Raw genomic sequence first — 26548 nt, forward strand, 5'->3', positions numbered from 1 at the left:
CTTACTGGATGACCTGGGGCTAGTCACTCATTCTCGGCCTAACCTACCCGATAGGCTTGCTGTTGTGATGATAAAATGGAATGGAGGACTATGTAAGTTTCCCTGGGTTCCTCATGAGAAAGGAAAAAACAGCTATGCGTGTAATGTAATAATAATATTTATCTAGTATACACAAGAAATATATAGCCTGCAAAATGTTGATTCATCAGGCTCCCAAATGGAGATTCTCCGAAACTTGTTCATTGGAGGGCTTCACATTATGCAATAAAATGACCAAGGTGAAAGGCTCTTAAATGCTATGACCTAATTAAAATTAAGTAGATTCAAAATGTTCCTTCCTTGTTCCTCATGACTTAGCCAGAACCTAAGTGGCTTAACTAGAAACACTGCAAAATGCTTATAAATATTGTTCTAGCAAAACTTGCATTTCATTATTAAGCAACACACTCTACTCTTTGTTTACAGGCGCTGCATGAAGTAGATCATGGCCTCATCAGCCAATTACTGGTGGACTCTGAGGAGAACCTTCGTGTGCCCACGGAGAAAATGCAAGCTCCCTCTTTATATAACTGGAGTTCAGACTGGGGCTTTTGGGTAGCTATATTGATTTTTCTTTTGTTTTACATGAGTGATTTTTATTCAAGGACATATGCATTCTATAGCAGGTTAATTAAGTCAGTGCTCTGCAGTGCTTTGGGAAATTTGCATTTCTTACTATGTGTGTGTTGAGTTTCAAAGAAGTGATATCACTGATATATTTCATGCTGAATCACTAGCAGGAGTGGAGAAAGGAGAAGCACCTACTTTAGCTTGGTACCCTCTGGCTATGTTGGACTGTATCTCCCATTATCTGTAGCATTATCTGATGGACAGGCTGTTCAGTCATAGGGCTTTTTTCCTGTTTGGTTATTCTGGTTTAGTTGTTTGCTTTAACCTGGCATTTGCTCACATGTTAAAGCTTCTCATTTTTTTCCAACTAAAAAGCTCCATACACTAATTAGCAAAAGTGTTTGGGGCTTTTTCGTTGAGAAAAACTACAAGTGAGCAGGGCATGATGACAAGTGTTAAAGCTATGTTTAGTGTAGAGAAGGTGGGCAAGAGAGAGATCTCTTGTTATATTAGAACTCTGGATCATCCATGAAACTGATTGGGAACAGAGTAAGCCCAATGCATAATTTACTGGGCTCACTGCTACAAGATGTGGTGATAGCTACTAGCTCAGATAGCTTTCAAGGGGGTTTAACAAATTTGTGGTATCTTCCGATGGCTATTTGTTTTGTTGACTACATAAAATGTCCACATTCAGAGCAAGTGTAAGCAGAATCGACAACAGAATATTGCAGTGCAGAGTGGTCCTCTTCAGGTGCCTGCCTGCCAGCCAGCTCTGCCCTTTGTTAGGCTACTCCATTCAATTCTCCATCCTCCGGTTTTTTTTTTTCTCCCTCCAACAGACAGTCAAAATTTTGTGGAAACAGATCACACCCAGTCCTCATTGAGTTGTTGGGGTATTTTCCCCACATTTGTCTGTCAGTCAGTCAGTCAGTCTCTGTCTGTCTGTCTGTCTGTCTTTGGTTCTTCAGCAAACAGTAGGATTTCCTTGTTGCAGCTAATATCTCTGTCTTATGTATAGATGATGCTACACAATGATGCATGCTCAAAAAAAGAGTTCACTGTTTTAAAGAGATGCCTCTATACCTGTATTCTGAACAAGCCGTAGTGAGATAGGAACTCAATGTTGCTCTCCTCTTGGTATTTAATTTTCCATTCTTTGAGCCTCTTAAATAATTTGACTGTGAACTTATTAAGATCTGTATGCTTCTTTAAAATGTTTTATCTTATTGTAAAAAGAAGAATTAAAAATGTAAAATTGATAATATACATCAAAGAAATCTAGAAAAGCATTTGGAACTAGAAATGTGACAATTTCCTGCATGGGTTATAAGTTCATTTTAAAGCAACAGAAATGTGGAAGGCTGAAAAGGACATTCCAGTGCTCTAACACTGTGCCTAAGCAGCAGTTGCTGCTGATCAAGACACAAAGTGCAGGACCAAGACTTTCTTACACTTTGAGTAGACACACTGAAACGAGTGGGTCTTTTCTTACCAGGACTAGGTCTGAATCCAACCACCATCTGTGAAGAATAACTAATCATGATACCATCCATGCATTTAGCAGTAGTTTTGTAAGGGGTTCCCTAAATATTTATTTATTGAATTTATTTGGAAGCCATCTGTTAGCATCATGCTCTCTGGGTGGCCATTGGTACTTTTTATTTATAAGTAACATACATAAAATGAAACAATTAAAATATAATATACAGTGCACTGGAGCACTTGGTAATCCCTCACTGACACAACTTTGAAGGTCCTTTTCTGGATGTTGTCATCCTCCAGAGCCTCTCCCATGTTTACCAGCCATCTTGATGGCACATGAGGATAATGGAGTATTTCCCTGGGTGATGCCTTTATTCATTACTTAAATAGGTGTGGTGGCCTCATCTATATCTGCACCCTCAGAGGATTTTACCTCTGCCTCTGTCTAACTGCAGTCCCAGTCAAATCCAACTACTGTTTGCAGGTGCAGCTGATCCAGCTGGGACCATGGAAGGGAGGAAAGAGTTACAACCCCATTCCTCTATAGGGTCCCATCTGGAATGCCTTCCTCATGCCTGTTATTAATATGTTAGAAAATCTTAAAATGATTGATAGTCGTTTGATAAAGCAATTTGATAATCCTTGAGATTGAGGCCATCTCATTTTGTTTGCCCAAAATATAATACTTTCCAAGTACTTTCAGTTTACAAGCTAGCTAAAATCTCTCCATATTAAAAATAGTTCTACCTGTCAGTGTAAAATGCTGGAATCTTCTTGGTTGCTTCAGGCATGGAAGCATTTTCTGAGTTGTCCTTGATTACATTTTTGAATTATTGATCATATGCTGGGCATGGGAAATCTGAGTCAGAAGTTAAATGAATTAAGCTGATGAAGTATGCTATAGATCGTGCTTGTTCCTCAATATCATGCTGCCGTCCCAAGCAGTAATACAGTGACTTAAGAGTAGAATGTCATATATTATGCCATGCATATGAATCTTATTCTGGAAGATAGCAAAGTTATTCATTCATGCTTCTGTGCAATTCTGGTGTAGTCTTGAATTTGTCAGTGTTAGGCAAAATGTGTGACAGCAATCCTAAACACACTTACTGGAGAATCACCCCATTGAACATGGTGGGATGGACTGAACTCTGAGTTAATGTGCATAGAATTTGACTGTTTCTGTGATTTTATTCTAATTAAATTGCCTCCACATGTGCAAATTTGGAAGAAAGAACTAAGGTTTAAGTTTCATTTCTGCATATTTGCCCATAATAGAAACCAAATACCAGGAAGAGACTTTTTAGAGGATATTGTTTTCAGCTTACCTGCATAATGATGTAGACAGACAGGGACATCAGTTTGTTAATTAAGTCTTAGTTGGGTCAACTGTGGCTGCAAAGATTTCCATGAAGCTGTAATTGCACCTCTGGAGACCTTTTTATTATTATTGTTGTGGTTGAGCCCATGTTGGGAAGAGAACTCAGCTTGTCACTGAGTTTCCTACGGCTACTGGTTTAGACTTCATGGGAAAGGGGAAAACATAACTAAATTAATTAGCATTACTTAAGAGAAGAACAGTGTGGAGTTCCATAATATAAATTTTATGCTTATATCCAAGACCAGAATTCCATTTCGAGGGTGAATAGGTTCAGGTTGGCATTTGAATAAGTGGGTATAGTAGCTGAGAGCTAGATACCTGCAAGATTGATCCCATTCATGCTGAGAGCTTAACAACCATAGAAAAGTCATTATGTGTCATGTGGGGATTGCTATATTCAGATGTATAAATACTCATTCAACTGAGGGTAGCCACTTATAAATTGTCAAGAAAGAGAACATGCATTGCCTCAAAAGAGGACACCAATTTGCATAAAATCTTCACATGACATGCTAATCTATTTATACAGATGCACATTGATTTTTGTATTTCTATTTAAATTATGATAATTATAATACATCTCACTAGAGTGGTGAAGATGATGACCTGTATGCCTGCTCAGACTGTCGTTAAGGTGCTGAACTGTTGATGGACAATCCAAAGCCCCTGCACTCTCTTCATATGGTTCTTTATCCTTAAACTGCAGTTGTACTGGACAGCCCTTCAAGTGGAGGACTCTCCTCTGTAAAGCAGGGTACACAGTTACCCTAATCTGGTTGCCTGTGGACTAGTAAGAACTGCTTTCAGATGTTCAGCAACAAAATATTAGCATAGGTGAATGTGGGCCAATAATAAAAAAAAACCTTGTGGACACACGTTGAATCACTGGTCATCATGGTGGGAAATAAGAGTTGTGTGACAGATTTTATACACACCTGCAGTGGTCTCGTAAAGTTTTAAACAGTATCCAGATTGGCCATATGGATGCAGATGCTCTGTGGCTATTATTTCTCCTGCTCCTCTCTAAATGCATGTGTCATCTGGAAGAGAGATAGATACTAACAGATCATCTCTCTTGTGCTTAGTATAGTTCACAGCCAGTATGATCACAAAATAATTGCATACCGTCAAGAAAGAAGCAGCTATGGGAAATGGCTTGGCATGAGCCAAATCAGGTGCTTACATTCTTCAGCTAAAATGTTAAGCATGGCAGCTCACTGTAATTGCAGTGATCTGTCATGTTTTGTCATCATATGCTAATGAGTACTTAACCGCTGCATCTTGATTCATAACAAACACGTGAGCAATACAATAATCATTGTCGGTATTTTTTAAATATAAGTAGTTGACTTTTAACACTCTTCAAAACATGATCAGGCATCTAAAGATAAGCACAGCTCTTCCCATGAATTCTGCTGTTTAGTTTAATAGAGCCCCCAATCCCACCTTGCCTTGACTCACTGGACAATTCCTCTAGACATTGACTTGACTGCCACTGCATCCCTCAGCTCCATACAATGATGCATTTACTGTGAAACCAGGCTTCCAGTGGACTTGTGCTTATTTGATCACAGAGGATGCTGATCTTTTCAAGGTAGGCTTTTGAAATCTTCCAAGATGTAAAATTATGATCTTGTTAAAAGTCATAATACTCAGCATAGTTGTTACTGCCATTTTGTAAAGTCTGTACAAAAAGTGTGGTTGTTTAGTACGACATGGTTTCTGTGAGTCTGGGATAGTTGCAGCTGCGCTTCTGTTCTCCAAAGTGATGTTCAGAAAAGAACTGTCAAAAAGAGGAATAAGAGAAGATGAGGACAGAGTGCAGACTGAAGAACTGCATGATGCCTTTTGCCATTTTATTGTTCCTTTTTGAGAGTGGATATCCAGAACTAGAGAACTTGTGGTACCTTTAACATCAAGATCTTTACCTTTCTTTTGTTATTCTAAATAAGATCTCTCTTTTCACACAAACACACAGACTCACACAGAATCTATGAAATTACTAATATAGTTTTAAAAAGTTTAACCAGCACAGAATTAGCCATTGGAACTTACTTTGTCAGGGTGTCTTAAGGCCTAGTTCTCAGCTCAGGTTGCAATTCTGGATACGGACTGTTCCACTTACCTATCCATAGTCACTTTCTAATTCAGCTATGATGTCAATTATAAGTACGTATGTTTGATTATTTGAGGATTGCTGTATGTTTACATTAATCGTCATATAAAATGTTTAGCAATTATAATGATGTGTGGTTATTAGAAGGAGCCCAGAGAACTGTGACTGAACAATAAACAGTTATTCCGTTTTTAATACATTTGATCCAGGTAGTAATGGAGAGGAGCTACTTTCCAGTAGTCATGGGTAAAGCATACTTCTAACAGATTGTAAGACAATAGTGACCTGGATCAGATTATATTTTTCCTTGAGTCAAGGGAGCCAAACTGCACCTTCCAACCCTGAATTCTTGTCCCACAGACTGTCTCTGCATAGGTGTAATGTTTAAATTGGAAACATGTGCACATGGAAATGCCTGTTCAGTATCAGAAGGAGGAAACCTGGCAATCCAAGATGTTTAAAAGTTGCAAGTATGGGATTTTACTGTGGTATGCCTTCCAGTATTTTTTTTTCTTTTTTCTTTTTTCATTTTTATGCCACCCAATAGCTGAGGCTCTCTGCATGGTTAACACAGCTTACAAATTCCACCTTGTAGCACTGCTGGAGCATATGCAATGACGCTTGCTTTCTTCCAGTTCTGCTATTGGTAGACAATTGCTTCTGTTAGTTATGTGACAAGATTTTGAAGATGAACATTTCTAGAAATCCAGAGTTCAGATCTGGCTTACAAAATTGCATGGAACTTGTTGGCTTCTAGTTCTTTTAATAAAATAAGCAGTTTCTTCAGCTTACATATCTTTTAAAAATTGAACATTTATTTGTGCAAAAACATATTTTAAGTAATTCATTCATTTAAAAGATAACAAAGTGTAACTTAGAAACATAGAAAACAGAGCGAGTCAGAAGGGGTCTCCCGGGCCATCTAGTCTGACCTCTGGCACCAGCTGGCTCCACTCATGACATGCCCACCATGTGGACATCCAGCCTATCCTTGAACACCCGCACCGATGGGGCCTCAACGACCTCTGGTGGAAGCCCATTCCACACCCTCGGGGTCCTGATTGTCAGGAAGTGCTTCCTGGAATCCAAACGAAACCTTGGCTCCCTGAGCTTTGCTCCGTTGGAGCGCGTTCTGCCTTCCTCTGCAGGGGAGAACAGGTCTCTACCCATCTCCATGTGACATCCCCTCACATACCTGTATGTCGCCAACATATCCCCTCTGAGTCTCCTCTTCTTCAGGCTGAAGAGACCAAGTTCTCTCAGTCTCGCCTCATACGGCATCCCCTGCAAACCGGCCACCAACCTTGTGGCCCTACGCTGCACCGTCTCCAACCTGGCTATATCCTTTCTGTAATGAGGGGCCCAAAACTGAACACAATACTCCAGTTGTGGGCGCACTAGAGTCGTGTAGAGTGGTAGTAATACCTCTCTTGATCTAGAAGCCACACTTCTGGCTATGCAACCAAGGGTGGCGTTCACCCTCTTGACCACCGCATCACACTGCTGACTCATGTTTAGCCTGCAGTCAACCAGTACCCTGAAGTCCCTTTCACAAGTGCTGCTCTCCAGCCACTTATCACCTAACCTGTACTTATGACAGCTATTCCTATGCCCCAAGTGCAAGACCTTGCACTTACCCACATTGAACGCCATCCAGTTGTCTCCTGCCCATTTCCACAGTCTGTCCAGATCCTTTTGGATCTGGAGTACCTGCTCCTCAGTTGTGGCCACTGCTCCAGTTTTAGTGTCGTCTGCGAATTTGATCAGCAGACTGTTCACCCCTTCTAACTTAGGAGATGGCATACCATGCCTTTGTAAGTTGATCAGCTTTATGTAAATTACTTTGCAAATCAAGAGGGTGGAATAAATTAGGAGATCTTGCATATGATTATATCCCAGAGGAAGCATGACCACCGTGTCATCACACCAGTCCTACTAATGTACAGCATTGTGCCTTAAGGCAAATGAGTCATGTTTAAAAGGCTATTTTCAGATGCCTTCTGTCTCCTTCTAAACAGGTGAGAAATGATTGCTAAGTTCATATAAATGTAGTTAAGACCTTAAATAGGAGCTAGCCATAAAGGTAGAATAAGATATAGACATAGACATTATTTAAATGTATTATACTATACTAGACACATTCCATATTGAATAATGTCTCATGTTTAAATATCCATACTGTGTCCTTTTTCCACATTTTCATTTGAGTAACTGGAGAAAGTTTGCTTTGTTTGTCTGGAAGAATTTGTTTATTTAAATAACTGGGCAGTATGAGAAATACTTACCTGGCTGGAACTCTTGCCACTTTCAGTTAGCATATGAGAAGGCAGCTGTTGACAGCCTTTCTTGTAGACTTCTAGCTACAGCCTTTTGTTATGTTAAAGCAGATCAGCCAGAACTGGCTTTATGATATAAAGCTAAAAGTCATTTGCAAGAAATATCTATCAATTTAATGCACTAGCCAATGAGAGATTGATTCCAAACTAAATCCACCCCAATCCTCCCATAGGCAATTGCTTGTTTTGGCTAGCTCACTTGATCTGGTATTAAAGGACAAAATTGGTTAAATTATGTCCCCCACCTTCTGACTCTTCTTGTTCCACAATTTCTTCACCTGAAGCAGAGGTGGTCTAGCTTTCATTAGCCACTTGACTTAGGATATAATAGTATATAATAGAAGTAGAGGTGGAAGGGGCCTATAAGTCCAACCCTGTGCTCTGCTTCCACATGGGGTCACTCATCCAGCTGCTGGCCCATGACCTTCCAGTTTTGCAAGGGTGACTCATCATGCTAGCTTGATGTGTAACTATGCAGGTTTCTCTCAAAACTCTTGGCCTTGGTATTGACAGACTCTCGCTTTACAATTTGCAAGGAGTGAACACTCGGACTCATGGGGAAGGTCTACATATCTAGACATTTGCGGCTTTATAAGATCGGTGCCCCAGTTTCTGTAGTAACTAACAATGGCATGTCCCCAGGTAGAGACAAATACAACTACAAAATCACAGCCCATGTACAGACACTTTTATAACCTGCTAGTCACATACACCAATACAGAGTTTTAAGTTTCTAGATAATGTTAGTACAAAAGCATCTTGATGTCTTTAGGCATGACATAATGTTCTAAAGCGATCAGAAATACTGGTAACAATAATATGGAAAATATTACTGATTGCTTTATTGACATGTCAATCCAGTAGATTTCTTTGCAGTCTGGATCAGCCTCTGTGTCTGTTTAAACATGCAAATATGTCTGATTGAGGAACCATTCAGGAAAACTGGTTTGACAACTACACTGTCCAGGCACTTGGCTCTGTGGAACTTGATGATTAAATGGGTCCATTGAGAAACAAATCTCACCACTGATAGTGTTAGCCTACAGCAGCTTCTCAGTCCAGCTAAGAATTCCATCTTCTTAAGGCAAGAGCAATGCTGAACAGTAACCTGGCTTGAAATTCTGCTGCTTTCTCAGAAAGAGGTGTAGGTTTGATTTTATAACACAAAGGCACATCTAAGCAACCTTTTTCTACCAGGATTTATCTGAACTTTCCCAACAGTATTTCAACTAAGATTTCCAAACCCATCTCTTTTAGTACAGATTCAGAGTATGACACATCCGTTGTGGAATACTGTATTTTGGGAGAAGTGGGTCCAGTCCCTGGTGCAGCTAATACATGAACAAATTGTCTCCAAGGCAAATTATAGAGGTCCATAAATATCTCTCTCTTTCCTACAAAGGAGTCTTTTGCTAAATGCATTCTGGCACTTCTTTTGACTTTGCAGCCTTTACATTGCTTCAGAATATTGTCTTTATACCCATGTTTTGGTGTGGTTACAGCATTGGACTGGGATCTAGGAGATCCCCTGTTCTAGTCCCCACTTGGGCATGAAACTCACTGGGTGGCTTTAGAACATTCACAGACTCTCTACCTCACAGGGCTGTTCCGAGGATAAGATTGAGAAGAGAATTGTGTAAGCTTGTGTAGAGAGGCAGTGTGGTATAGTGGTTAAGACTCTGGGTTTTAATCCCTGCTCAGCCATGGGGCCAACTGGGTGACTTTGGGCTACTTACAGACTCTCAGCCCAACCTATACCTCACAAGATTGTTGTGCAGATAAGATTGCAGGCAGAGAATGATGTAAGCAGCTTTGAGTTTTTTGGGGGGAAAGAGGGATATAAATTTAATAAGTAAGCTGTTTTGAGTTCCTTGAAAAAAGAAAAGACAGAATATACATATAATAAATAAATAATTGAATAACTATTACTGGGACTAGAAGGTGAGCTACCCTTGCGAGTTCCAGCATGTAGATGTAGCTGCTCTTTCTTTTTGCTCCCAACCAAATAAGGTTGTTGGAATATGCAGGAGAAAATCTTAATAAGCAAGCAGACTTGTACAGGAAAAGGCAGTCCTTCAGATATCACTGTCTTTTAATATGAGATGTATACTTTCCTTCCTCTCCTTCCTTCTTCTTGGCTTCGTATTATATAGGCAATTTCTAAAGGTAATTCAACAAAGTAGAGCCAAAATTTCTAGTATAGCCAACCATGCAGCACAGATTCTTGTTGTTCTCTTTTCCTTGACCTATGAAGAGGTGAGACGGTTTTCTGACCATCACTGTCTTCCATCAACCTGCACCTTATAAAGAGAATTAGTGAGGAAACATGAATGTGCCACTATGTTAGTTAATTTGATCCTACTGGGAAGATTCTTCCTGGTAACACACAGGTCTGTCCGAAGGCAAAGACTCTTACGTGCCCATATGTTGCACAGTTAATCTGAAATGTTTCTGACATCTTTCTCCTTCAGCCTCTACAAGTAAGAGGGAGGCTGGACAAAAGACCAGCTGCCTAGAGAGGTGATGGGCTCTCTCACACTAGAGACATTCAGAAAGAAACTGGACAGCCATCTGAGTGGGATGGTGTAACTTGGTGTCTTGCAACAGGACCCAATGGCCTTCATGGCCCCCTCCAACTCTACTATTCTATGTATAGCAAGGAGACTCTGCCCAAAGTTGCTAGAGAGTTGCTCTTAGAAAAGCCACTGGGGAAGAGTCAGAATGGCATCTCCTTGTGACTAGAATCCTGATGATAACTTGTAGTAGGTAGTATTAGATTGCTTAGGATCATTGCTGAGAACAGAAGTAACTGCTATCTCATGGGATCTCAATATTCCCCCAGTATGATCAGAATATGGGAGGTTCTGACTGGGCTGTATCAGTGTAAAGATAAGAGGACTGTATCAGGAAAGATGGGGTGCTTGGCCTCTTCTGTGTTGCCAGACTTTCCCTGAAGATGCCTCCCCTTTCCCAGCCTTTTTTCCTTAGCTGAGTTGACTACTGCGTTTCCAGGCCTACTACAGCAGGTGAGGAGAAGCTCAGAGTATTTGCAGGAGTGCATTGGCTTTGCATTCTGATACTAATTTCTGATTTGCCATGCATACATGCATCAATCAATCAGATATCTTTATTATATCTGTATGCCACCTTTTCCCCTGGAAGGAACCTAGGGCAGCTTTCACAAATCTCTTCCTCCTCCTTCATTTTTATCTTCCCAACAACCTTGTAAAGTAGGTTTGGTTGAGAGTCTGTAACTGGCCAGACATCAAATAAGTGAGCTTTATGGCTGAGTGAAGGCTAGAACCTGGGTCTCAGTCTGATACACTAACCAGTATTCTATACTGACATTAGTGTCATGATGGAGGAATATGGATAGAAGAACCCTGGTTTTTCTTCATTGTCACCTCTAGTTCTGCTCTTACCAAATGTAAGTGAAGTCCCATTTTCTTTTTGCTGACTTAAGAAATGCCAGAAAAATATTTGGAGGATCATTCTCTTCTCAACAGCTAAATTCATTTGCAGTATCTGTACAGGAGAATAGAGCAGAGACATGCATAAATTAAAGGATCAAAAAAACTGCACATCATATTATGATTACATTTTGAAAAGAAGAGCTTGTCTACACAATATGTTTATTATGCACTTGGATTTGTGGTTCTTTATGAGTTCTTGAGATAATATTGTGATCCTCTAGTTTTGTTTCTGCTCTTTCAGAGCACTTTCCCAAGTTTTCCCTTTTTCTTTTTCTTTGTGTTCCCCCCCCCTTTTTTTTTTGAAAGCAGGAAATGAGCTCTTACTTCTGAGAGTTTCTACTTGTGCGTTTCAATTATTCTGCCATAGCACAGTATCACTTAGACTTAGAGGCTATGTAGTGGGAAGCAGGAAAGGAAAAGCTCTTGGGTGACCTCAGACTTCCGTGCTGTGACAAAACTGAAACTAGTTCCTGCAATTAACAGCTTCCTATTACAAGAGCTTTAAGACTTTGTGTTGGCAGTTGCTTTAGTCTGGTGAAGGATGCCCACATTTCAGAAGACTGTAGGTCACATTGAGGAGTGACCTTTTATTGTTGAGGGCTGAATATTTGGTCATATTCCTATATTCTTCTGCTGGATTTTCCTTTCAAGACTAGGCTGCATGGTTATGTTACCTCCCTTTTCTCTGCTATTATCCCAGTTTCAGTTATCTTCTGCTATATAGTCTTCAGGAGGAAAAAAAACAGTATTCCTTCCACACCCCAGCATGGCAAATGGAAGGGGTTTGGGGGGGGGGAAGCACCCCCCCAACAACCTCTGCAACACACCTCCCCCATGGCTACATTAACTTTTGAAAGTCCCAGTGATAAAGGAATTTCTAACAAAGGGAAATGGACTAAAGAAATCAGAATCTGAGTGTCTAAAGGCGTGTTAATGTTGTGGGCAGATGTATCAAAATGTCTTTATTGTCCTTCCATTAGCATTAAAAGATTAATGTGGTTAACTAAAAGAGTTTTGTGGCTTGGAAAAAGCAACATGTAGATTATACACAAGAAAGCAAATCAGTTGTTGGACACAGAAGAAAAGATTTATTGAGGATATTTCACAGTCTACTATCTTTTCCTTGGTTAAGAATGAGGGCTAAGAAGGATTAAAATAAACTGTCTTTTCTTTCAGTCTAAGAGTTTTCCTACCTGTTTGAAAACCTGGTAGTCTTTACTCAGTTTATGGAAAAGAGACATCATTTTTAATATGCTTCCAAAGAGACTGCTATGTGAGGCACAGTCTGACAGCAGTGCTAGGACTCCAGAGAATTTGTTTGTGTGATGTGAGCTTTGAAATAACTCCCCAGAGTTTTACTTTTTAGCACTGCTGTTTTGGTCTGGGTAATGTGTGTTGGTTTGAATGTGTTTGCAGATGTCTTTACTTTACACAACAGCAATTAGGGTGCAGCACTGAAAGAAATTCTCTTTGACTTTAAAGGGAACTTTATTTCTTAAACTGGATACAGTGTTGAAGAAACTTCCAGTAGATGTTTTTCTCATTTCTTTCTAAAAGATAATGACTCCTTGTGCATTTCTCTTTGACTAGGTTTGCATGGCATGTTAAGCCTCCAGGGCTTGGGAGGGGGGTGCTTAGTGCACCATCTAATCTCCCCATGCTTCCCAGAGTAGGGGAGGCTTATAAACTATGCATGTTGTAGGATTCTCTGGAAAACCTGTCAATGGAGCAAGCACTGCCACCCGGGCCATGAAGGGGCAAGAAAGGGCTAGAAGCCAGTGTGAGGGAGCTGATGTCCCCCTGTGCTTCACCCCTGCTGGTGGTTGCAGAGCAATCCTACTCTGACCCCATGGACAGGAGTGTGGGGCAGTCGACTGTTTCCAAAAGTGCTGACAGCTTCCATCCATGCTTTTCTCGATGCTCCCACAGAGTTCCTAGGATAACTGGGTGGTGGGGGATGGCTGTGGATGGGGAGGTAACTCAGGGTTTAGCATGCCATTTGAACCCACCCTTTATTTTAATCCTGTATCTGCACTGTAAGGTCCTTTATCTCTGTAAGATGATCTCTAGAAAAACACTTGTAGGAGTGAGCTTTCTGGCAGAACCTCTTAAAGATATGTTGAATGCTAATTGATGGAAAAGAAGTGCACTGATTTAGAGGTGTCATATTCACTGAAGTGGGGGATGCTTGCAAAAACAGATGCCCTTGCTCAGCTACTTGTGTGAGGATTAGGAACAGGACTTGCCTTGATTCTGCAAGCCACTGCCACCATCTCCCATGCCAAAGCCTTGAAACTTACCTTAGGCAGGGGTCCCCGACGCAGAGCCTGTGGGTGCTCTGGTACCCATAGAGACTTCCAATAGTGTTCGGAAAGCTCACAGCTCTTTTCCCTCTCCAAAAATATATTTATTTATTTTGAAACTAGAATGTTACAATACCAGTTTCTTCTTCCTGGTCCTGAACCTGTCACTGATCAGTTGTTTAGGGGGAAGGAAGAGGAGAAAACAGTTGCTTCCTGGCAGTTTCCAGTCTTCTTTCATCCACACAGATTTTTCCCTAGCCTTGTTCTTCCTCTTCCTTTCCAGCCCTGCTCTTTCCCTCCTACTCATCCATTATCTTGGTGTTTTCCCCAGTGCCTGACCTCTCTCTCCTCTCCTTTACCCTGCTGTTTCTCACCCCTTCTAGCCTCTAGCCTCACTCTTTCCACCACTCAAATTGACTAATATGCCCAGGGTGCCAAAAGAATGGAGACCCTTGCCTTAGGGCATGAGAAAGGGGAAATGGTGCCAAGGTGGCCACGTGTCCTCTTCTATAGAACACAGTCTTCTATCTGAAGGGCTGACAGAGAAGCATTCTCTGTTAGAAGGGTTGTCCTGTCCTAATTAACCAGCAGAACAGTTGCCTATCGAGAGCTAGCAGCTGAACAGCGGCTACCCAGATCATAGTCTCCACATTCTGCCAAAATTATAATTTAAATTGAAATGTAATATTTACATTTAAATCAAAATGTAATATTGCATGTACACATACAAATTAGTATATGCATATTTCCCCCTTTTTTCAGCTGATGTGAAGTAGCCACTCTGGTGGGCAGTGCCCTTATGGTAGCAGAGCATCTTTTCATACCAAGGTTCAGATTACTGATCCTGTGCACTCTTTCTGCCAGAAGGAACCTTCTCCTTGGAGGAAATAGCATGCATGGCATTAGCTTTGTGCCAGAAATAGCTGTAGTCTCTTTACAAAAAACACATTGGTCTGGGGCCTGATGCATATCTGCTATTACCTTCCCTAGTCCTGACTTTCAGGTAACTTTCAGGATCTTAGAATGAGCCAAGGGGGAGGTGGCAGCAGAGGATACACTGTGGGAACCTCCCTCCATTTTAGAGGGCAGCAAGTATTGGCACATCCTTACTCTATGTTCTGTTACTGAACACCTAATTATATATTGAGGGAGATGCATGCTTGCTGCCAACACAATTCTCCACGGATGTCTCCCTGATGTCCCCAGTGACTTGGCTTACTCCATCAGCCTGACCCTGCATGACTAATGGTCCGGCCTTAGGGTACATACACTCCAAGACAACTGGAGGATAAGGGGCTGCCTGCCTCTGCTTGGCTATGAAAAGTGTGTAATCTGACATTTTCATGCCCTTTCCCAGTTCATTGGATGCTGATTTACAAGTGGTAGCAAAATGTGGGCCATGATGATGTGACATGAGGTTTTTATCTGCCTCAATATTTCCAGGGAAATGTGATGTGGTGGAGGAATATGCAGCAATGGGCAGGACTATATTTCATGGCTACCTCAATTGCATGATTTAAGGGTACTGGTTGCAATAAAATGCCCAGCTTTGGAGAGGCAGCCAGAGTGATCCTTCCAGGCATGAGAGCAGTGGCTGGAGTTCCGATTTACTCCACTGAGGCTGTAGTGTTGCCTCTAATACTGGATCTGGGAAGTATCCTGTGGCCCTTCAGATGCTGTCTGGAGGTCATAGAATTGCTCTTCCCACATATTCATAAAATGTGCAATGTCTCATGTAACACTGGCAATATTTGGTATAATATTGCTGTAAAATGCTTTATTTAGGTATTTTCAACTATTCCTTAAGCCTTTTTGGCTGTTTAAGTAAAATTAACAGAAAGTAAGTCCTAATGAACACAACAGGATGAATAGCCATGTAAAATAAAATCATGGTGATAGTAGGTAAGAGCTTTTGTTGTTGTTGTTTAAGCTATAAAATAGTAAGATGAAAATCTGGGTATACCAGATATATACCAAAACATAGCATACAATCTAATTCTTCTAGAAAAGGCTTTGGAACAAATAATTTAAGATGGAATGTGTGGAAAGATTTACACACAGTAATGGGGTTCAGTTGAAACTGACTCTGGCTTTTTTGATGGGTGGAGAGATTAAAACAGTGCATTTTCTGTGAACATTTCTATATGAGATATTTATTTTTTGTTCATGATTCCTCACTCACTGTTGTTTGTGAATGCTTTACATTTTCCTCTTCCTCAGGGCTCCTCCTGTGCTTTAAAACAATTGCAGCATTTTCTTTTCCATCTAGAAAAGTCTGGGATTTCTGTGAATGGTGGCATGAAACACTGGTGTATTTGCATAATCCTGTTAGGGCACCACCTAGTGGTCACATAATGCAGCATCTGGAAAGACAGAGAAACACATATAATGTTGATCCTGCAAAGCATGTGGAAGGTGAAGCCTTGGAAAAGGCAAGGTAAAAAGTTTCATGTAGAAAAAGTAATTAATAGATCGGGGTGGACAACTTCTTCTCACCCTGTAGACCACCCCATGCCTTCATTTCTGTGCTGCCAAATTTGCTACTAAAATTATGGCTTCTGGAAGCATGATTCTGTTTAAGTATATGCCCCACTCCACGTAAGCCTTGCTCTAAAGGAAAAAAACCCCACACCCTTTTTTTGGCACTGCCATACAGTTTCTGCTGTGTAGCCTGTGTCATCTTCTCTTACTTTTACGGCTTGGGAAAAGAACCACAGTGGTACCTGTCCCACAAACATAATTTGAGAATTTTTATTTTTCATTTGATCGTATGAAATATATTTTGGCATGCATCCATTCAAACAACCTATCCATTAAATGTTATAATGGCAGTTGAATCTTGTGAATGTTCCTACTGTGAAAAAAAGCCAAAATGCCCATAGCAGAATCTGGTTGTTTTACATTTTAATTAATGTATTTGAGACATTAACTTCATACTGTAAGTCATAAAGACATAGTGAGATCATACAGTAACTTCCTATTCTGTTGTCTGTGGAATCTTGACTGTTGAACTTAAATTGCATATAGCGTACTGGCAACTAAAATGGTTATTAATAGGGTTCTAGTACATTATTCAGCAGAGCTCTTAATATGGGGTTTGTAATGCAACAGGGTTTCTGTTGGGCCTGAGGAAAGCTGGGTTATACTTAATGGGACAGTGCATAGTTAAGTTCACTTTGAACAAATACTGTTATCTATGTTGATTAATTCCTATAATTGTTTTTTACAAGGCCTTCTCTGGTAAATAAGTGTTTTGTGCAATCTTTCATTTCTGTAGATCTCAAGCTCCACTTACAAATACAGGAATGAGGAATTCAAGAGACAGTTCTCACATATTCCAGATTTGGAAAGTCTTGTAGTAGGTAAGAGAAGATCCATTCATGAGATGGACAGGCTTTATTGAAAAACCTCAAAATGTTAGCTTTTATTTTTATTTTAAACTAAGCTTGAACCTCCAGGCAGAGGAAACACAATGGCAAAAATAACATGATTAGAACCAAAAAAGGAAAATTACCATAAAAGTCAGCTTGAAGAAAATCGCTCTGTTCAAAATATGGTGATGGAGGAGAGCTTTGCAAATACCCTGGATTGACAGACAAACAAGTTAGTCCTAGATCAAATCTTTAGAAGCAAATTAAATAAAATTAAACTGAAGCTGTTGCCCTTCAGGTATATCATGAGAAGGCAAGACTCACTGGAGAAAACAGTTCTGCTAGAGAAGAATAAGATGATCAAATACAAGATGGGTCGATTCTATAAAGGATTCCACAGCTTTGAGTTCAGAGAGCCATGTGATGTTGCAGTTAAGAGCACAGGACTGGGACTCAAGTGATCTGAGTTCTAGTCCTTGCTCAGCCATGGAGCCAACTGGGTGACTTTGGGTTGATCATACACTCTCAGCCCAACCTACCTCACAGGGTTGTTGTTGTGAGGATAAGATTGAAAGGAAGAGCAGAATTATGTCAGCTGCTCTGAGTTCTTTAAAAATTAAAAAATGGGATATAACTCTAATCAATAAATAGCTGAGCAGACTGTCAAGGACAGGACTTTTTGGAGGGCATTCATTCATAGGGTCACCATTAGTCAAGGAAAACTTGGTGACATGTAACAACAACTACCACCACACACACAATAGTCAAATACAGCTATTTTTCAGTTGCTGGATGTTGTGAGCTAGACTGTGCATTCAAAAGCCACAGACCATTTTCCCTGAAAAGCATACTTTATTCACCAGAAGCACAAATCACCCTGAATGAATCTCTGAGCAGGCACAGAGTGGTTTGTTGAACACAATCTGGTATTCACCTCCAGGAACTCTCCTTATGAGCATGCCTGGGCCCCATCCCTTTGGGAGGGGCCTTCTGAAAGCAAGCACTCATCCTTTCTGCACACTGATCCTCTAATTGGTCTGTCGTCTTCTGCTGATGCCATTCGTGGGGTCAGGAACCAAGGCTGCCTGGTCTGCATCTGAGAAGCTCCCCTGTTCAGGGTCCTCCCCTGCCAGCTATACATCCTGGTTATTCCTAGTGACTGCATGCCCACTGAGGGAATTCTGGCTTTGGGAGAGCGCCTCTGTTTCTCTCATCTCAGTGCCTCAGCCCACACTCTTGAACTTGCCCAGGTTCTGCTTCACATCCTGATTCTGATCCTTCTGAAACCCAGCCAGCAGTCCTTGAGAATGAGTGCCGAAAGCAACCATCTTTCTCACCCGCAACACCAGACAGACTCATGTGTGACTCTGAATAATAATTTGTTGTTGTCACTTATATATATATAACAGTGACGGTGAGCTATGTGCTAAAAAGTTGCAAGTAGTGGGTCTATCAAGTATTGTTTATGGATTTTTCTTTTAAGATTGCAACCCTGTAGGCAGTTTTTTTAAATTTCCATGCATAGTAACTGTATACATAAAGAATCTTGCTATTGAAAGTATACCAGAAGAGGGTGTAGGAAAGTATGCCCATCAATTGAAGTTAGACCTCACCAATGTTAATGAAAAGTTTATGGAAGCAATACTTGGTATTTGTCCTCCAGTACTTGATATTTGTGTTTGTGTTACTCCACTGATGAAGAGGTGCTCTAATGTGAGGGTATCATGTCCACTGTGGTGCATTCTTGTCACAGCTATGGTTTGTTGTGACCTTTGAACCAGGCCATATTGCTGAACCATTTTCAAGAAGCATATAGCAGATATTGAAAAGAGACTCTTAATTTTTCCTCTTAGTTCACTTGCATTTGTAGAATAAATACCTTAATAAGTTTAATTCAGGTGTGCTTTCATTTTATGTCTGCATACCTGAGCTGTGCAGACATTGTGCTCTTTAATCTTTTGGATTTTTTCTCTGTTGTTGTTGGAGTGTTCAGCAAGTACTTGCTTATTCATCTTGTCCCTTTGGGTATTTGGCACAGCTTCTGAAACAAGCTATCTTGGCCCCATGAAAAAGAATCCTTATTGAAATATAAACATTATCTGATGTTTTAAAATAGCCCATCCCAGATAGAGAATTAGCATGATGTGCAATAAACAAATCCTCTTTATCCTGAATTTCTAATCTGTTGTTTGCATTGGTGTAGTAAAGTGAGCAAAGCAATTTGGTTTTTCTATGAGGCAGCCTATCCAAATCTAAAGAATGCATTAAACAGCTGGATTAACTTGCTTCAAAAGCAATTTTTTCCTAGCAAAATAAAATCTCTTTTCAAGGAAATATTCTGATCCACAAGTTTCATCAGTGGCCGGCCAATGTATGACAGGGAAACAGGGATCATTCTATAACTTTATACAGCTGAAGTGTAGAGTTAAAGTTTGGTTTGAGAGCTCAACTTGTTTGTAAACCAAGCCAGCCTATAATGGAAGAGATCTTTGTGGAACCAGATAAGGCCTTGGAAAAAGACACAACACACTGCTTTGCATGGAAAATGTCTCAAGTTCAGTTTAATTCCCCACTCCCCATCATGTTCCTGTGGAAAGTCTATAGTGCCTGGCTGTAAACTGCTCTGGGAGGGAAGATACCATTAGAGTCAAGGTCAGCTTTCCTCCTGGGGAGAATAGCAGGTTTGGTCAAAGGGGAATGATTTTTACTTGGATTACAGTGTAGGGGTGAAAGGATTACCACCCTCAGCCCCCACTTGTGCAGCACAGTCCTGATTCTAATCCCCTGGCAGCTGATTATAAAAGCATTAACTTATTTACATGCATTCACACATTTAATACTATGTCAAGTCTGACACTAAGTATTAAAACATTGAAAAACTGGTTCAGGAAGGAGTGGGCAGATAAGTTAATGATGTCACCACTTTCCACTCAATCAGAAAGCACCATGATGCACATCTATTTTCTGCTAGAAATATGCAGAACTGGCTTTTCTTGAATTCTATTATAAGATATGACTGGTGATCTTTACAAACCCAAAGGCTGTGCTTCCAAAGCTGGCTCACCACTAAAAACTGGACACACCAAACTTATTTCAGCAGACTGTTCTCCAAAAACAGTGAAGTAACAAGTTAGGTCTAGACCAATAACTGACATTTTAAAATACCCTGGGTCAAATGATGTCTTAAGATGCATGCAAGCATGTAGAATAACATGTTTGTATTTCCCAGCACAGAATGCTTTTTATGTCAACCTGGTTAGTATATAGTTTTGCCAATCATGTAGGTTTGCTGAGCAATGCAACACTCACAATTTCTTGCACAACTTAAAATGGTTGCACTGTTAAAAAGCTTTTGTGAAGCTTTGAGGCATTGCAGGTTAAAGGAAATCCTCTTAACATTAACAAACACCCACAAAATACTTATTAAGCTCCTTGTAGTTCCAGGAAAGCATGGCATTATTGATAACTTAATTCATGAGTTTGGTTGAACTTTATGAATAAGATAAACCACTTTTATGGCTTCCTTGTTCAGATTATGCCTGTGCCCTCCAGAAGGATATCCTTCTTCAAGGACGGCTGTACCTTTCTGAAAACTGGCTCTGTTTCTACAGCAACATCTTCCGATGGGAGACTACAGTAAGGCGTGTGTATGCATGCATGTGTGTAAGGAGAGAGTGTGTATATGGAGACATTTTCCCCATTCTGTCGTAATTCTAGAATCCTATAATACCAGAAGCTTATTGGTGGAAGTTGCTTCTTCAATATAGCAGATAGTTAAATTTTGGAATACATTTCTACATGATGTAGTGATGGCCACCAGTTTGACCAACTTTAAATTGGGATTCAACAGATTCATGGAGAATAAGAATACCAATGGCTGTTACTCCCAATGGGCATACACTGCCTCCAGTATCAGGGAATACTTGTACCTAAGTATGCTTAGGTACACTAGTTGTTTGGGAGAATAGGTGTAAGTCCTATTTGTGGGTTTCCCTTGGGCAGCTGGATGACCACATGTGGTCAGACTGTGGGACCAGATGGACCTTGGTCTCATCCAGAATGGCTCTTACGTTCTTATGCCCCTCCTGAAGAGTTTTATGCCTCGTATTTCCTTTCTTAAAATGCTGTTCATTTTCCATTGAAGAAGCTTTTAAATAAATTACAAAAATGTATGTACATTTGAAAATGTTCACTATATGCGAATAACTTGGCATTGTTGAATGATGTATGACACTACTTTTCTTTGCCTGGAGAGTAGAACCTGGGCTGTGCATAATTTGTTGGAAGTGGCCACTCAGTTCTTGGTATGATTTTAATTTCTTCTACTGCATTGTTTAGAGCATAGAGGAACTATGTGAAAACTGCCCATACTCTCCGATCCAAGGATGGGTAAAGCTTAGCTCTCCAAACACATCAGAATAGCCAATAGTGGCCAGAATAGCCAATAGTGTGGGATGGTGAGTTCCAGTCCAGCTACGTCTAAATGGTTGCATGTTCCCTATCCTTGAACTAGAGAATATGAATATTTCTACTCTAGGTGGTTGGCAATCATCATTTGTTCATGTGTTATGAATTATCTTATCGTTGTCATCCTGTATTTTCCCTGTGGTGGTTCTGTTTTTTCCAAACTGTAAAAAGACTGCTGTCATCTGAAAAATGGAAGGGGAACATAATGTTCACTGGTATAGATACCGTTAGCACTGCTCTTCCTTTTTAAAAAGGTAGGGTTTTGAGGTGGAAATGTATCTGAAAAAGGAGTCTATTGTGACTGAGCTCTCACAATGTTTGCTATAATGTCTTAGTTCTGTAACATGGAGTGTTCAAGAAATTAGAGAAAACTCATCCTTCTGGTATTATAGTACTATAAGATAATGCAAGAACACTACTTAAAAGCAAAGATTTAAAACATTTTCTGAGACACTGTCACATTGATGGAGATCAGAAAGGAGGTTTATTTTAGTTCTAGCACGAAAAGCAATAATCAAAATATATATTACTAAAGCAAGAAAAACAATCATAAAATGGCACCCCCCACACACAGTAGTTACAGTGCATGAATGACTCTGCCTCCAGCAGCAGCAAGCACATGGTCTGCAACATGTTCTATGACACTCTTTGGCAACACGCAACTCTGCCATGGCCTTCTCATCATAAAAAGGGGAAACAAACTGCTAAAAAGAAAACAACACAGTTTTCCAAATGCTAATTTATCCCTACATATGCAAATTTAGGAACAGTTTAGCTTGAATTCAAATTCAAATATGGCCAAATTCACCACAGCAGGAAGATTGTGACCCTGTGACCTGTGTCTATGCTGCCAGTTCTGCTGGTTGGTGGCTAACAGTTCTTAATCTTTAAACTGGAGTTGGATGGGATACCCCTTCAAATAAAGGATATACAGTGGTACCTCGACTCACGAACGCCTTGGTACACAACCATATCAGGTCGCGAACAAAAATTTCATGAAAATTTTGATGTGGGTCGTGAACTCTGCATTGGGTGGTGACCAAGATCGCAGCCATCTCCCCCCCCCCCCCCCGAGTAGGGAGATGGCCACAATCGCAGTTGTGTTCATGCAGGGAAGACGTGCGTGATCACAGGCGCGCTCCTGCAGGAAAGTCAGTCATAATCTTGGCCATTCCCTCCCATCCCCAGCACAATCGTGGCCATCTCCCCACTCGGGGGGCGGTGAGGAGATGGCTGAGATCGCGCCCATCTCTCCCTCCCCCAGCGCGACCCGTTCGCACCCATCTCTCCCTCCTCTGGTGTGCCCCATTCGTGCCCGTCTCTCTCTCTCTCCCCCAATGTGCCCACAATCACACCCGTCTCTCCCCTCCCCAGCGCACCAGGATGACAGGTGTGTGCAGGGATGACAGACGCGATCGCCATCATGCAGGGATGACAGGCACAATCTTGGTCATGCTGGGGGTGGGGTGGGGAGATGGCCGCGCTTGTGCTCGGGGTGTGGGGGGGAAATGGCCACGATCTTTGTTGTTCTGTGTCACTTTGCTTCGCATTTTTTTGATTAAAAAAAATGGTTACAGAATGGATTAACCTTATTTACATTGAAGCTTATGGGGAAATTTAACTTGGCTCCTGGAACGGATTAAGTTCATGAGCCATGGTACCACTGTATTTAAATAGGGCAGCTTCTGCAAAAGAGAATAAGTGTTACCCTAGGCATTGTGAACTGCTGAGGTGCATGATTTAAAGGGGGAGGTTAGCTCATGTGGATGATTCTTTCTGTACACTGTCCTACCTATCACAGTTGTGTTATCCCAGCTAAAACAACAGCCTTTGAAGGCAAAAAAAGCTGCCTCCATCTTCTAGGGCCAAGAACATGCCCTTAGAATCCTCTGCAGTACCTGTGGCAGACAAGTTGCTATGGAAAGGGGTTTGTAATGGCATCAGGTTTGAAAATGATAGTTTGATATGAATGATACTTTAGCATGCCTTTGCAGTTCCTGTTTGAGCTTTTATATCCTCTGCTTCACATGTGTGTTTTGAACTTCAGATTTCTATCGCCTTGAAGGACATAACCTTCATGACAAAAGAGAAGACTGCTCGGCTCATTCCAAATGCCATCCAAATTGCTACTGAAGGAGAGAAGGTGTGACATTCTTTAATGCATTATTTATTTTTTTCATAAAAATAAATATACAGCAGACAGTGCCTTAATTTCAGTACTGTTTGTTTAATGTGGAAGTAGAAGCAGTAATGAAGGGTATGAATAATAGCTCTGTTAGAAGTTTTCTTTCTCATACCTTTGCTAACTGCTCTGTTAGCAGTTTTCTTTCTCATACCTTTGCAGCCTCCAGAGTTAGCTAAGAATAACCCAGAGATGAAACATTGAAATTAAATACTCAAGAATTCTGAGATACTGTTTTCCATCTTTGAAAAATCTTTCCTCTTGGGTTTATCATTTCGGAACATTTTCCAGAAGCAATACATTATTGTGATGATACATTTAGAGAAGAGGGGGTTATTAGGCATTTTGTGTCTGTTGAACTGTATCACATATGTCAACATCGCTTGAACTTCACTGACATTATTGCTGGCTATTAAAACTTGTTATATTACTATCTCAGCTATTGCTGAAGTATGGGATCCTTAAAAACTAATATGCCTGACTACCAAGCAAGTCTGAAAATAAGCCTGTTTCTGGCTACAGCTGCCATCAGCTCTGACCATTGGCCATGGTCGTTGGCCTAATGGGGGCTGTCAGTCCAAAGAACTGGAAAGCATCACGCTGGGGATGGCTCTGTACTGATTGGCAGTAGCACTCCAAGGTTTACAGACAAGAGGCTTTCCCGGTCTCAGAGAAGCGACCTATTTAGACTACCTATATAAATAAGATTGTTCTGTGCATCTAAGTATCAGCTCAACATTTTAGCTGATTTGTAGTGAAATCCTTTACCTTATTTCAAAATAAGTCCCATTGTGTTTAAAGGAACTTACTCTCAAATAGAAGCACACTGTAAATGGCTGATCTTGTTATTTTGTTGTTGTTTGGTTGCAAAGTCATGCCCAGCCCATCACAACCCAATGGACAACATTCCTCCAGGCTATCCTGACCTCCTCCATCCCTCAGAGTCCACCCAAGCCCACACCCACCACCCTTGTGACCCCATCTAGCCACCTCAACCTCTGCCATCCCCTTGTAACTTAGCCCTCCTAAAATTAAATGGAAATGAATTCCAATGAAATAAATTGGCCATAGTTCCATATATTGTCTTAAAACAGGGACCTATACCTTTTAGAGTCTTTCAAAATTTTACATGTGGATTATCCTCCTGCTCTACAGTTTTTCTTCACTTCGTTCAGTGCCAGGGACAGAAGCTACCTCATTATCTTTCGATTATGGCAGAATGCATTGCTAGAGAAGGTAAGCTTCATTTTATTTATCTGTTAGATTTTTATCTCACTTTTTTTCCCCAACACACTCAAAGCAGCTTACACCTTCTCCTGCTTTCAATCTTATCCCCACAACAAATACCCAGGGCTGAAAGTCTGTAACTGGCTCAAAGTCATCCAGTGAGTTCTGTGGCTGGGCGGAGACTAGAACCCAGATTACCTGAGTCCCACCTGTGCTCTTAACCACTATTCCACACTCCCTTTCTTCATGCATTTGCAAAATGCTTGCACTAGGCAGTTTTGGTGGAGTGTAATGTATTGTAACATACACTGCTAGTGATTTGTTCTTATGCTCTATTTTTTGGCTTTCTGATGCTTTGCCAGTCTGACTTTTATGATGCTGCATAAGAACCTTTGTACAGATATTTTACTAGTTCTTACATTTTTCGAAAAGCAAAGGTGACTGTGTGGGTCATAAGGAAAAATCCAGAATGTATTTTAGGTCAATGTCATTTTAAAGATCACAGAATTCATTTCAAAGATCACAGAATAGCATTCAAACTTTCAAATTCTCCAGAATTCTTCACCAGGTTGGATAGTAAACAATGCACAAAAAGGGGAAGGGTTAAACAAAGCAAAAGGGAGGAATAGAGAGGAAAAAGTAACTGATGTTTAAGCTATGGAGTTTAGTCATGGTTTTAAAATGATATAATGGGAGGAGACTGCAGCCATTTTAATTTAACTGTACCAGGTGCTATGATTTCCCCTCTGTTTGTTTACCCCCTTCCTCATTGAGAGGGACAGGGCAGTGGCAGTCTTGGGACTCGTGGTGGTGAGCATGCAGGATGCACCACCTGATCTGCCAAGGGGCTTTCAACCCACTTCATTTATTATTTATTTATTTATTTTAAAAATTTGTAGGCCGTCCATTACTGTCGTCTCTGGACGGCTTTCAACATTATTTCAGTCTTCAATAAAATAAGATAAGTTAGCTATTCCACAGTGAGCATTATTTAAAATAAATTAAATAAGTCTTGCACAATTAAAATTACTATATGTTAAAATATTGTCCAAATAAAAAGGTCTTGACCTGGCGCTGAAAAACATATAATGACGGCACCAGGTGGACTTCTCTAGGGAGCGCATTCCATAGTCGGGGCTCCAGTGTAGAGAAGGCCCTCCTCTGAGTATTCTGTCTCCTGACCTCTTTCAAAGAGGGCTCCCGGAGCACACTTCATGGGAGGGGTGTGCTTCTATGAGTGTACAAGCCAATAGCTTTCACTTTGTTTGCAAAGAATACAGCCACAGTGCCAGTCATAGATACTTTGAGAGCAGCAGAGAAGGTCAAAGCTTGCTGACATTAAAAAAATGTTGATGATAGTGGGAGGTATCATATTAGTGTCCCCTCTGGAATCTGCCACCCAAAACAGCTATTTGCATGTTCAGGTCAGGGTTAGGATACCATTGGTACCACAATGGTATCACAACAGTACCATTGATACTGACCAACAGGTATCTTGAAATCCCAGGGGTTTTTTTAAGTCTTCTTAACTTTGGATGAATAAACAATAGAATACCTTTGGATGTTTGTGTGCCTACAAAGACTGCATTGTTTCTTTC

General features: G+C 40.7%; 1 protein-coding gene across 2 annotated transcripts in view; it reads left to right on the top strand.

Moving 5' to 3' along the window:
* The first annotated feature begins 505 nt into the window (after window positions 1-505).
* GRAMD1C (GRAM domain containing 1C) overlaps window positions 506-26548 on the top strand; it is a 48083-nt gene continuing 22040 nt past the window's right edge. For both annotated transcript variants that reach the window (XM_044442284.1, XM_044442285.1), the window contains exons 1-5: window positions 506-594; window positions 16981-17065; window positions 20607-20710; window positions 23589-23684; window positions 24879-24959. In XM_044442284.1, the coding sequence (XP_044298219.1) occupies window positions 547-594; window positions 16981-17065; window positions 20607-20710; window positions 23589-23684; window positions 24879-24959 (414 nt within the window). In that variant the 5' untranslated portion in view covers window positions 506-546. The remainder of the gene's footprint in view (window positions 595-16980; window positions 17066-20606; window positions 20711-23588; window positions 23685-24878; window positions 24960-26548) is intronic.

This window comes from Varanus komodoensis, unplaced genomic scaffold (genome assembly GCF_004798865.1).
Source record: "Varanus komodoensis strain SLA01 unplaced genomic scaffold, ASM479886v1 scaffold4, whole genome shotgun sequence".
Taxonomy (NCBI): Eukaryota; Metazoa; Chordata; class Lepidosauria; order Squamata; family Varanidae; genus Varanus; species Varanus komodoensis.